We start from the raw sequence: 14174 nt of genomic DNA, 5'->3' as shown, positions 1-14174 counted from the left end.
CAGTCATAGAGTTGTAAGGCAGTGGAATAGCCTAGAAAATGACGTAGTGGAGGCAGGAACCATACACAGTTTTAAGACGAGGTTTGATAAAGCTCATGGAGCGGGGAGAGAGAGGGCCTAGTAGCAACCGGTGAAGAGGCGGGGCCAGGAGCTAGGACTCGACCCCTGCAACCACAAATAGGTGAGTACAAATAGGTGAGTACACACACACAGAGCAGGCCATGTGTCTATCGACAAGTGCTTTTGACAACTAGTAACCCTCCCCCACACACTTACCTATAAAGAAGATTATACTGCTGTCGCTGTACCTCTCAAAGACGGCATCTACCTTCTTCAAGAAGGTCGGAAGAGCCGGGAAGAGACTGCGTATGAGTGAAGGATAACCTTCACGCAGTCGTCCTCGTGCTGAGTACCGCCACAGGTACTGCAGGAACCAAAAACATAACTCGTTAGCTCAGCTAAAATGCAAATTAGACCAACATGGCCGAAGTTAGGTGAAGGTGGGTTAGGTGAACTTAGGTTAAGTTAGGTGACATTAGTCTAGAGTTGAACACACGTATGCGATACTTAGGATGTATTAAAGGACGCTTCACCCACTAGGGATAAACCCCTGTGGGTTTAGACACCGGGTTTGTGCCCTGCAACACTAGTGTCTCACAGTAACACAGTAACACCAAACAGTAGCACAGTAACTAGTAAAACAGTAACCAGTAATACAGGTACCAGTAACACAATAACACCAGACAGTAACATAGTAACACCAGACAGTAACACAGTAACACCAGACAGTAACATAGTAACACCAGACAGTAACACAGTAACACCAGACAGTAACATAGTAACACCAGACAGTAACACAGTAACACCAGACAGTAACACAGTAACACCAGACAGTAACACAGTAACACCAGACAGTAACATAGTAACACCAGACAGTAACACCATAACACCAGACAGTAACACAGTAACACCAGACAGTAACACAGTAACACCAGACAGTAACACAGTAACACCAGACAGTAACACAGTAACACCAGACAGTAACACAGTAACACCAGACAGTAACACAGTAACACCAGACAGTAACAGTAACACAGTAACACCAGACAGTAACACCAGACAGTAACACCAGACAGTAACACAGTAACACCAGACAGTAACACCAGACAGTAATACAGTAACACCAGACAGTAACACAGTAACACCAGACAGTAACACAGTAACACCAGACAGTAACACAGTAACACCAGACAGTAACACCAGACAGTAACATAGTAACACCAGACAGTAACACAGTAACACCAGACAGTAACACAGTAACACCAGACAGTAACACAGTAACACCAGACAGTAACACAGTAACACCAGACAGTAACACAGTAACACCAGACAGTAACACAGTAACACCAGACAGTAACATAGTAACACCAGACAGTAACACAGTAACACCAGACAGTAACATAGTAACACCAGACAGTAACACAGTAACACCAGACAGTAACACAGTAACACCAGACAGTACCACAGTAACACCAGACAGTAACACAGTAACACCAGACAGTAACACAGTAACACCAGACAGTAACACAGTAACAACAGACAGTACCACAGTAACCAGTAACACAGCATCACCAGTCAGTAACACAGTAACACCAGACAGTAAAACAGTAACACCAGACAGTAACACAGTAACACCAGACAGTAACACAGTAACACAGTAACACCAGACAGTACCACAGTAACACCAGACAGTAACACAGTAACACCAGACAGTAACACAGTAACACCAGACAGTAACACAGTAACACCAGACAGTAACACAGTAACACCAGACAGTAACACAGTAACACCAGACAGTAACACAGAAACACCATACAGTAACACAGTAACACCAGACAGTAACACAGTAACACCAGACAGTAACACAGTAACACCAGACAGTAACACAGTAACACAGTAACACCAGACAGTAACACAGTAACACAGTAACACCAGACAGTGACACTATGGTAAACCAGACAGTGACACTATGGTAAACCAGACAGTAACACCAGACAGTAACAAAGTAACACCAGACAGTACCACAGTAACCAGTAACACAGTAACACCAGACAGTAACACAGTAACACCAGACAGTAACACAGTAACACCAGACAGTAACACAGTAACACAGTAACACCAGACAGTAACACAGTAACACCAGACAGTAACACAGTAACACCAGACAGTAACACAGTAACACCAGACAGTAACATAGTAACACCAGACAGTAACACAGTAACACCAGACAGTAACACAGTAACACCAGACAGTAACACAGTAACACCAGACAGTAACACAGTAACACCAGACAGTACCACAGTAACCAGTAACACAGCAACACCAGACAGTAACACAGTAACACCAGACAGTAACACAGTAACACCAGACAGTAACACAGTAACACCAGACAGTAACACAGTAACACAGTAACACCAGACAGTAACACTGGGTTATTCAGGCCTCAGCAGTGAAGGATAACACGCAGTTCTCACACCTTCTCAGAAGTGTATAATTTCTTCATTTATTTTTCACACTTCTCGTTGCTTCAAGCCAGTCAGCACTGTGCTAGTTCTAGCAGTCAGCACTGTGCTAGTTCCAGCAGTCAGCACTGTGCTAGTTCCAGCAGTCAGCACTGTGCTAGTTCCAGCAGTCAGTGCTGTGCTAGTTCCAGCAGTCAGCACTGTGCTAGTTCCAGCAGTCAGCACTGTGCTAGTTCCAGCAGTCAGCACTGTGCTAGTTCCAGCAGTCAGCACTGTGCTAGTTCCAGCAGTCAGCACTGTGCTAGTTCCAGCAGTCAGCACTGTGCTAGTTCCAGCAGTCAGCACTGTGCTAGTTCCAGCAGTCAGCACTGTGCTAGTTCCAGCAGTCAGCACTGTGCTAGTTCCAGCAGTCAGCACTGTGCTAGTTCCAGCAGTCAGCACTGTGCTAGTTCCAGCAGTCAGCACTGTGCTAGTTCCAGCAGTCAGCACTGTGCTAGTTCCAGCAGTCAGCACTGTGCTAGTTCCAGCAGTCAGCACTGTGCTAGTTCCAGCAGTCAGCACTGTGCTAGTTCCAGCAGTCAGCACTGTGCTAGTTCCAGCAGTCAGCACTGTGCTAGTTCCAGCAGTCAGCACTGTGCTAGTTCCAGCAGTCAGCACTGTGCTAGTTCCAGCAGTCAGCACTGTGCTAGTTCCAGCAGTCAGCACTGTGCTAGTTCCAGCAGTCAGCACTGTGCTAGTTCCAGCAGTCAGCACTGTGCTAGTTCCAGCAGTCAGCACTGTGCTAGTTCCAGCAGTCAGCACTGTGCTAGTTCCAGCAGTCAGCACTGTGCTAGTTCCAGCAGTCAGCACTGTGCTAGTTCCAGCAGTCAGCACTGTGCTAGTTCCAGCAGTCGGCACTGTGCTAGTTCCAGCAGTCAGCACTGTGCTAGTTCCAGCAGTCAGCACTGTGCTAGTTCCAGCAGTCAGCACTGTGCTAGTTCCAGCAGTCAGCACTGTGCTAGTTCCAGCAGTCAGCACTGTGCTAGTTCCAGCAGTCAGCACTGTGCTAGTTCCAGCAGTCAGTGCTGTGCTAGTTCCAGCAGTCAGCACTGTGCTAGTTCCAGCAGTCAGCACTGTGCTAGTTCCAGCAGTCAGTGCTGTGCTAGTTCCAGCACTGTGCTAGTTCCAGCAGTCAGCACTGTGCTAGTTCCAGCAGTCAGTGCTGTGCTAGTTCCAGCAGTCAGCACTGTGCTAGTTCCAGCAGTCAGTGCTGTGCTAGTTCCAGCAGTCAGCACTGTGCTAGTTCCAGCAGTCAGCACTGTGCTAGTTCCAGCAGTCAGTGTTGTGCTAGTTCCAGCAGTCAGCACTGTGCTAGTTCCAGCAGTCAGTGCTGTGCTAGTTCCAGCAGTCAGCACTGTGCTAGTTCCAGCAGTCAGCACTGTGCTAGTTCCAGCAGTCAGCACTGTGCTAGTTCCAGCAGTCAGCACTGTGCTAGTTCCAGCAGTCAGTGCTGTTCTAGTTCCAGCAGTCAGCACTGCGCTAGTTCCAGCAGTCAGTGCTGTGCTAGTTCCAGCAGTCAGCACTGTGCTAGTTCCAGCAGTCAGCACTGTGCTAGTTCCAGCAGTCAGTGCTGTGCTATTTACAGCAGTCAGTGCTGTGCTATTTCCAGCAGTCAATGCTGTGCTAGTTCCAGCAGTCAGTGCTGTGCTAGTTCTGTAGAATATGTCGTAGAAGTGGCTAGTGTGTCATGCACACTATATCCCTCCTATGGATGGTAGTGGCTAGTGTGTCATGCACACTATATCCCTCCTATGGATGGTAGTGGCTAGTGTGTCATGCACACTATATCCCTCCTATGGATGGTAGTAGCTAGTGTGTCATGCACACTATATCCCTCCTATGGATGGTAGTGGCTAGTGTGTCATGCACACTATATCCATCCTATGGATGGTAGTGGCTAGTGTGTCATGCACACTATATCCCTCCTATGGATGGTAGTAGCTAGTGTGTCATGCACACTATATCCCTCCTATGGATGGTAATGGCTAGTGTGTCATGCACACTATATCCCTCCTATGGATGGTAGTGGCTAGTGTATCATGCACACTATATCCCTCCTATGGATGGTAGTGGCTAGTGTATCATGCACACTATATCCCTCCTATGGATGGTAGTGGCTAGTGTATCATGCACACTATATCCCTCCTATGGATGGTAATGGCTAGTGTGTCATGCACACTATATCCCTCCTATGGATGGTAGTGGCTAGTGTGTCATGCACACTATATCCCTCCTATGGATGGTAATGGCTAGTGTGTCATGCACACTATATCCCTCCTATGGATGGTAGTGGCTAGTGTGTCATGCACACTATATCCATCCTATGGATGGTAGTGGCTAGTGTGTCATGCACACTATATCCCTCCTATGGATGGTAATGGCTAGTGTGTCATGCACACTATATCCCTCCTATGGATGGTAATGGCTAGTGTGTCATGCACACTATATCCCTCCTATGGATGGTAGTGGCTAGTGTATCATGCACACTATATCCCTCCTATGGATGGTAGTGGCTAGTGTATCATGCACACTATATCCCTCTTATGGATTGTAGTGGCTAGTGTGTCATGCACACTATATCCCTCCTATGGATGGTAGTGGCTAGTGTGTCATGCACACTATATCCCTCCTATGGATGGTAGTGGCTAGTGTGTCATGCACACTATATCCCTCCTATGGAGGGTAGTGGCTAGTGTGTCATGCACACTATATCCCTCCTATGGAGGGTAGTGGCTAGTGTATCATGCACACTATATCCCTCCTATGGATGGTAGTGGCTAGTGTGTCATGCACACTATATCCCTCCTATGGATGGTAGTGGCTAGTGTGTCATGCACACTATATCCCTCCTATGGATGGTAGTGGCTAGTGTGTCATGCACACTATATCCCTCCTATGGATGGTAGTGGCTAGTGTATCATGCACACTATATCCATCCTATGGATGGTAGTGGCTAGTGTATCATGCACACTATATCCCTCCTATGGATGGTAGTGGCTAGTGTGTCATGCACACTATATCCCTCCTATGGATGGTAGTGGCTAGTGTGTCATGCACACTATATCCCTCCTATGGATGGTAGTGGCTAGTGTGTCATGCACACTATATCCCTCCTATGGATGGTAGTGGCTAGTGTGTCATGCACACTATATCCCTCCTATGGATGGTAGTGGCTAGTGTGTCATGCACACTATATCCCTCCTATGGATGGTAGTGGCTAGTGTGTCATGCACACTATATCCCTCCTATGGATGGTAGTGGCTAGTGTGTCATGCGCACTATATCCCTCCTATGGAGGGTAGTGGCTAGTGTATCATGCACACTATATCCCTCCTATGGATGGTAGTGGCTAGTGTATCATGCACACTATATCCCTCCTATGGATGGTAGTGGCTAGTGTATCATGCACACTATATCCCTCCTATGGAGGGTAGTGGCTAGTGTGTCATGCACACTATATCCCTCCTATGGATGGTAGTGGCTAGTGTATCATGCACACTATATCCCTACTATGGATGGTAGTGGCTAGTGTGTCATGCACACTATATCCCTCCTATGGAGGGTAGTGGCTAGTGTATCATGCACACTATATCCCTCCTATGGATGGTAGTGGCTAGTGTATCATGCACACTATATCCCTCCTATGGAGGGTAGTGGCTAGTGTGTCACGCACACTATATCCCTCCTATGGAAGGTAGAAGATCTCATATATACTCAAAAGGCCTATGAACCAGGCCACAAAAACGGGGTTTACAGGGGTACATCTTGTTTAATATTCATCATTCATGTCTCAACTGTTTCCAACTTTTAATTCACAGAACAAGAACAAAAAAATTACCAACAAAACATGTACCTCAGGCCAAAGGAGACTCGAACCTATGAACGTTCAGGCAAAGAACTCAGTGTTATCCACATCTAGTGTTGATTACTGAATGGATTAGTGAAAATATGTGTTTGGGGGCTAATGCGTCAGATTCATAATAATAATGTTATATATTATGGTTGGAGGGGACATTTTAATGCCTGCAATATGTTTGTGTTTTTTCCAGTCAGTCATGCCAGCCATTTTCAGAGACGGCGGCCATCAACGAGCCTATTGAAAATAAATTAACAAAATCGATACATCCTTCTCTGACATCTTAAAAAAAAAAGAAGAAAAAGCTAATATGAATTTGAATTTGGTGTGTGTGGTTCTTGGACCACCTGGCAGCCAAAATGGCCAGCAAGGCGGCTCTAACTGCGTTTGTTTACGTTACCCTCCTGCCAAAAAGATCAGCTGTGGGCAGGAAGGTCGACAGTTTTGGTGCACATAACAGAGACAGAGGCAGGAAGAAATTACATTATCCTGACACCACATGTTTCATGCTAGTTCCTGTCTGTGTGTGTGAATACTCAGAGGAGTAACCTGCTTACATGTTCTCCTTTTATTATAGACTCGTGTGATGGAGCTAAGAACCACAAAGGTGTCTCAATAACTTGTGATTTTGAAAGACAAAGTCACAATACCATGGCTGGAACTATCCAGCAAAAAAGCCAGTACTTAGAGGAACCCTTGTGACGATGTTTCGCTCCCTCCTGGACCACTATTAAGCCACAACATAACTTAATAGTGAGTGAAGGATAGTTTTCAGCAGATACTATTATAGTGTTGACCATCAAGTCCTCTGCTATCTAACCTTCCCATGTACTATCATGTACAACCATGTACTATCATGTATTACCATATACTATCATATACTACCATGTACTATCATGTACTACCATGTACTATCATGTACTACCATGTACTACCATGTACTATCATGTAATATCATGTACTATCATGTACTACCATGTACTGTCACGTACAACCATGTACTGATGCTGCAGTGTGCTGCTTGCAGTGTTAGGTTAAATTCAGCGAGTGGCTCTGGTCAACTCGCCACTCAGGGGTAAATCCCACTACTCACTACAGGATTTAAAAAAGAAAACGAGAATGAATTATGTTGTTATAAAACAGAGAATTGACAGGAATAATTAATACCAATAACGTGACTTAGAAGCCTCCATGTTGTCTCCACCTCCTCCTCTATTGATCTCCTCCAGGTATATTCTGGCATTTTTTTCACTGTTTGCTGTGTTTTTTTTTTTAGTTTATTCCTTTCGTTTTAATAAATAATTTTAATAATAATAATAATAATAATAATAATAATAATAATAATAATAATAATAATAATAATAATAATAATAATCACTTTAGGCGCTAGACCCGTAAGGGTCCTACAGTGTTAATTGTTTCGTAAGATTTCAAGAAATTTTCAGGGAATTTTCCGGACATTTGTGGCATACCACACGAAGCTTCAATTATTGTTCTTGACATTGTTTTATGAACAAGAATATTATGCAATTATCATGAGGGAGAGATTCACAGAAATTATTGGGAAGTTTACATTCTAAGAGTTAGATAACAGTAGTTTAAAGATTGTGAATTTAGTAACAATTGCTGTTTTACAAATTTACGCATTTGATGGCAGATGTGTGAGTGGCAGCTGTGTGAGTGGCAGATGTGTGAGTGGCAGCTGTGTGAGTGGCAGCTGTGTGAGTGGCAGCTGTGTGAGTGGCAGATGTGTGAGTGGTAGCTGTGTGAGTGGCAGCTGTGTGAGTGGCAGATGTGTGAGTGGCAGCTGTGTGAGTGGCAGATGTGTGAGTGGCAGATGTGTGAGTGGCAGCTGTGTGAGTGGCAGCTGTGTGAGTGGCAGATGTGTGAGTGGCAGCTGTGTGACTGGCAGCTGTGTGAGTGGCAGCTGTGTGAGTGGCAGCTGCTTCATAGTTCTGCCAGAATATATTTTAAATGGATGGACCTGTTCAGAAAAAGTATCATAATTTATTTTTTTAATTATTAGTGTTTGGCAACTTTATTATTTTATCAAGTTAAATGAGTTAATAAAAAATTAAACCTTTACTCCTATTAATAAAATCAATAATGTTAGTATGTGCATGCTGAAAATTCGTAATAAATGAACGTAATAACTCTTGTAAGGTGCAATGATTCTAACTTATCATCTGGCAGTACTAAAAGTTCCTGTCCAGTACCTTAGCACTCCAGTAATAAAGTTAAATAATTGTGTAACTTGGAGGTGCTTCCCACTGGACAAATTAGTGACAGTCACTTCTTGCACTCTGCAAGAAGGAACTTTACCTTCCTGTCCCTCCCAACCTTCATCAGTATACAGTGATGGACACACCTCGTCTGAGGCATCTGCCGCTCTCATCAAAATTCGTAATGAATAAATGCTACACTTTAACTAACACAAGTATTTTGAAAATGGTATATTATACCGACAAGTTGAAGGTAAGACATATGTGCAACAGTTGGTTATCTCTATTCTTCAGTCAAATACAGAGGCAGCAGTCCCTCAGCCTGGAGAAGAGTTCAGCTCTATGGAGCTGAACTCTTCTCCAGACTGAGGGACTGATCACCTCAAAAACTATTTCTCCAAGATTAATGGACTGTTTACGTCATCTTCAATTCGCTACCATGCTTGCTGCCTCAGTATTTGACTTAAGAAACCTACTACTGTATAGGCAAAACATTTCAATCAGCACTAAAGATACCCAACTGTTGGACATGTATTTTACTCTTCAACCTTTAATAACACACAGGGGTTGGCAAGGTGCTGCTGCACCTGTGATCTTAGTATCACAGGATCACCAGGTGGAATCAGGATGTTTGTGTCAGGGAGAGGCGGGGTTTTAAAAGATGGGAACTGTTATATATGGCAAGAGTTACATCACTGTTGATCTTTGCTGATGACGCAGTACTTTTGGGGAGATTTAGAAGAGTTGCCTAAACAGTATGGAGTAGAACACAAGTAAACAGTGTGTGTAGTAGGCCTCAACAGCGTGTGTAGTAGGCCTCAACAGTGTGTGTAGTAGGCCTCAACAGTGTGTGTAGTAGGCCTATCATAAAGCAATAGATCTCACCTCATCTTTGAAGACAAAGAGTTCTTGTCTGAGCAGAGCCACGGCGTCGTAACTTCCGTGGCAGATGTTAGGCAAGGTGGGTGGTGGTTTTGTCGTGTCTCCTTCTTTCCTCTTCACCCACGACTCCTCTTCTTCCTCTTCCCACCTTCTCCGTTCTTCCTCCTCCTTCCGTCTGGCCTCCACCTCCTTCTTCCTGATCTCCTCCTCCCAGCGTTTCCTCTCCTCGTCCTCCTCTCGCTGCCTTTTCCGCTCCTCCTCACGTCGTCTCTCTTCCTCCTCCCTCCTCTTCCGATCCTCCTCGTAGAAGTCATCCTCCTTCTCCTCCTCTTCTCGCCCTCCATTCTTCCTCCTATCCACTCCATCTCCTTCTGGCGGAAGATTGGGCAAAGCAGGCAAGTCATCCTTCCGTCCACCCTTCACCCGTTTCATATGCTCTTCTACTGTCTCATAGTCACCGTGATAACTCACATGGTCACAGTCGTCACCTTCCTCTCTAAGCACACCATCGTCATTATCATCAACATCACCATCATTATCATCACCATCGTCATAATCATCAACGTCACCGTCATTATCATCATCAACGTCATTATCATCGTAAGAATTCTTACCATTGTCGCCGGCAGCGTCGGCCTGGTGGTCTTCGTCAGGGTAGGTGGCTGGGGTGGTCGTGGTGGTCGTGGTCGACTTGAAGTACTCGTCATCTCCATCAAGTTTTCGCTTTACTGGGAGAGGAAGGTGTAATTATTGTATAAGTAGTAGCAGAAGAGCCAATCTCTCAGATCCCAGTAACAAACATCCCAGTAACACACATCCCAGTAACACACATCCCAGTAACACACATCTCAGTAACAAACATCCCAGTAACACACATCCCAGTAACACACATCCCAGAAACACACATCCCAGTAACACACATCCCAGTAACACACATCCCAGTAACACACATCTCAGTAACACACATCTCAGTAACACACATCTCAGTAGCACACATCCCAGAAACACACATCTCAGTAACACACATCCCAGTAACACACATCCCAGTAACACACATCTCAGAAACACACATCCCAGAAACACACATCCCAGTAACACACATCTCAGTAACACACATCCCAGTAACACACATCCCAGTAACACACATCTCAGTAACACACATTCCAGGAACACACATCCCAATAGCACACATCCCAGTAACACACATCCCAGTAACACGCATCCCAGTAACAACATTCCAGTAACACATCCCAGTAACATGCTGTCAGAACACAAGTGGAACACTGTAGCCAGGTTTCGAGTTACACAGGAGGATGGCTCCTTGAACACATCGTGGATTTAAGGACCTGAAACACGAGTCACCTTTAGACTTATCTAAGATCTCAATTATTTTTTTTTTTTCAGATCATCTATGTTTTCATAATTAATTTTTATGGCGGGGCATATCTTTCACCATTGGTATCTCTTCTTGGATGCCATGGTTAATATCCTAAGATGCAATAAGGTGACTATAAGATGGAAAAATAAACTAACACATGATCCAGTGAGGTCTGGGGTGTGTACACACAGTGAGGTCTGGGGTGTGTACACACAGTGAGGTCTGGGGTGTGTACACACAGTGAGGTCTGGGGTGTGTACACACAGTGAGGTCTGGGGTGTGTACACACAGTGAGGTCTGGGGTGTGTACACACAGTGAGGTCTGGGGTGTGTACACACAGTGAGGTCTGGGGTGTGTACACACAGTGAGGTCTGGGGTGTGTACACACAGTGAGGTCTGGGGTGTGTACACACAGTGAGGTCTGGGGTGTGTACACACAGTGAGGTCTGGGATGTGTGTCTACACAGTGAGGTCTGGGGTGTGTGTACACACAGTGAAGTCTGGGGTGTGTACAGACAGTGAGGTCTGGGGTGTGTGTCTACACAGTGAGGTCTGGGGTGTGTGTCTACACAGTGAGGTCTGGGGTGTGTGTACACACAGTGAGGTCTGGGGTGTGTGTACAGACAGTGAGGTCTGGGGTTTGTGTCTACACAGTGAGGTCTGAGGTGTGTGTGTCTACACAGTGAAGTCTGGGGTGTGTGTACACACAGTGAGGTCTGGGGTGTGTACACACAGTGAGGTCTGGGGTGTGTGTCTACACAGTGAGGTCTGGGGTGTGTGTCTACACAGTGAGGTCTGGGGTGTGTGTCTACACAGTGAGGTCTGGGGTGTGTGTCTACACAGTGAGGTCTGGGGTGTGTGTCTACACAGTGAGGTCTGGGGTGTGTGTACATACAGTGAAGTCTGGGGTGTGTGTACAGACAGTGAGGTCTGGGGTGTGTGTCTACACAGTGAGGTCTGGGGTGTGTGTCTACACAGTGAGGTCTGGGGTGTGTGTACACACAGTGAGGTCTGGGGTGTGTGTACACACAGTGAAGTCTGGGGTGTGTGTACAGACAGTGAGGTCTGGGGTGTGTGTCTACACAGTGAGGTCTGAGGTGTGTGTGTCTACACAGTGAGGTCTGGGGTGTGTGTACACACAGTGAGGTCTGGGGTGTGTACACACAGTGAGGTCTGGGGTGTGTGTACAGACAATGAGGTCTGGGGTGTGTGTCTACACAGTGAGGTCTGGGGTGTGTGTCTACACAGTGAGGTCTGGGGTGTGTGTCTACACAGTGAGGTCTGGGGTGTGTGTACACACAGTGAAGTCTGGGGTGTGTGTACAGACAGTGAGGTCTGGGGTGTGTGTCTACACAGTGAGGTCTGAGGTGTGTGTGTCTACACAGTGAGGTCTGGGGTGTGTGTACACACAGTGAGGTCTGGGGTGTGTACACACAGTGAGGTCTGGGGTGTGTGTCTACACAGTGAGGTCTGGGGTGTGTGTACATACAGTGAAGTCTGGGGTGTGTGTACGGACAGTGAGGTCTGGGGTGTGTGTCTACACAGTGAGGTCTGGGGTGTGTGTCTACACAGTGAGGTCTGGGGTGTGTGTCTACACAGTGAGGTCTGGGGTGTGTGTACACACAGTGAAGTCTGGGGGGTGTGTACAGACAGTGAGGTCTGGGGTGTGTGTCTACACAGTGAGGTCTGGGGGGTGTCTACACAGTGAGGTCTGGGGTGTGTGTCTACACAGTGAGGTCTGGGGTGTGTGTCTACACAGTGAGGTCTGGGGTGTGTGTCTACACAGTGAGGTCTGGGGTGTGTGTACACACAGTGAAGTCTGGGGTGTGTGTACAGACAGTGAGGTCTGGGGTGTGTGTCTACACAGTGAGGTCTGAGGTGTGTGTGTCTACACAGTGAGGTCTGGGGTGTGTGTACACACAGTGAGGTCTGGGGTGTGTACACACAGTGAGGTCTGGGGTGTGTGTCTACACAGTGAGGTCTGGGGTGTGTGTCTACACAGTGAGGTCTGGGGTGTGTGTCTACACAGTGAGGTCTGGGGTGTGTGTCTACACAGTGAGGTCTGGGTGTGTGTACATACAGTGAGGTCTGGGGTGTGTGTACAGACAGTGATGTCTGGGGTGTGTGTACTACACAGTGAGGTCTGGGGTGTGTGTCTACACAGTGAGGTCTGGGGTGTGTGTCTACACAGTGAGGTCTGGGGTGTGTGTACACACAGTGAAGTCTGGGGTGTGTACAGACAGTGAGGTCTGGGGTGTGTGTCTACACAGTGAGGTCTGGGGTGTGTGTACACACAGTGAGGTCTGGGGTGTGTGTCTACACAGTGAGGTCTGGGGTGTGTGTCTACACAGTGAGGTCTGGGGTGTGTGTACACACAGTGAAGTCTGGGGTGTGTACAGACAGTGAGGTCTGGGGTGTGTGTCTACACAGTGAGGTCTGGGGTGTGTGTACACACAGTGAAGTCTGGGGTGTGTACAGACAGTGAGGTCTGGGGTGTGTGTCTACACAGTGAGGTCTGGGGTGTGTGTACACACAGTGAGGTCTGGGGTGTGTGTCTACACAGTGAGGTCTGGGTGTGTGTCTACACAGTGAGGTCTGGGGTGTGTGTCTACACAGTGAGGTCTGGGGTGTGTGTCTACACAGTGAGGTCTGGGGTGTGTGTCACACAGTGAGGTCTGGGGTGTGTGTCTACACAGTGAGGTCTGGGTGTGTGTCTACACAGTGAGGTCTGGGATGTGTGTCTACACAGTGAGGTCTGGGGTGTGTGTACATACAGTGAGGTCTGGGGTGTGTACACACAGTGAGGTCTGGGGTGTGTGTCTACACAGTGAGGTCTGGGGTGTGTACACACAGTGAGGTCTGGGGTGTGTACACAGTGAGGTCTGGGGTGTGTACACACAGTGAGGTCTGGGGTGTGTACACACAGTGAGGTCTGGGGTGTGTACACACAGTGAGGTCTGGGGTGTGTACACACAGTGAGGTCTGGGGTGTGTGTCTACACAGTGAGGTCTGGGGTGTGTACTACACAGTGAGGTCTGGGATGTGTACACACAGTGAGGTCTGGGGTGTGTACACACAGTGAGGTCTGGGGTGTGTACACACAGTGAGGTCTGGGGTGTGTCTACACAGTGAGGTCTGGGGTGTGTGTACACACAGTGCAGTCTGGGGTGTGTGTCTACACAGTGAGGTCTGGGGTGTGTACACACAGTGAGGTCTGGGGTGTGTACACACAGTGAGGTCTGGGATGTGTACACACAGTGAGGTCTGGGGTGTG

At 47.0% G+C, this 14174-nt stretch overlaps 1 protein-coding gene across 3 annotated transcripts in view; it reads right to left on the bottom strand.

Annotated features, from left to right (window-relative positions):
• The window catches only part of LOC128701339 (Matrix metalloproteinase 2), a 59184-nt gene that overhangs the window by 3134 nt on the left and 41876 nt on the right, over positions 1-14174 (bottom strand). For all 3 annotated transcript variants that reach the window (XM_053795016.2, XM_053795015.2, XM_053795017.2), the window contains exons 8-10: positions 10136-10249; positions 9525-9892; positions 277-424 (exon numbers count right to left, since the gene is read on the bottom strand). In XM_053795016.2, the coding sequence (XP_053650991.2) occupies positions 277-424; positions 9525-9892; positions 10136-10249 (630 nt within the window). The remainder of the gene's footprint in view (positions 1-276; positions 425-9524; positions 9893-10135; positions 10250-14174) is intronic.

Source organism: Cherax quadricarinatus, chromosome 72, assembly GCF_038502225.1.
Source record: "Cherax quadricarinatus isolate ZL_2023a chromosome 72, ASM3850222v1, whole genome shotgun sequence".
Lineage (NCBI taxonomy): Eukaryota > Metazoa > Arthropoda > Malacostraca > Decapoda > Parastacidae > Cherax > Cherax quadricarinatus.
This window is presented reverse-complemented; position numbering and strand designations above follow the sequence as displayed.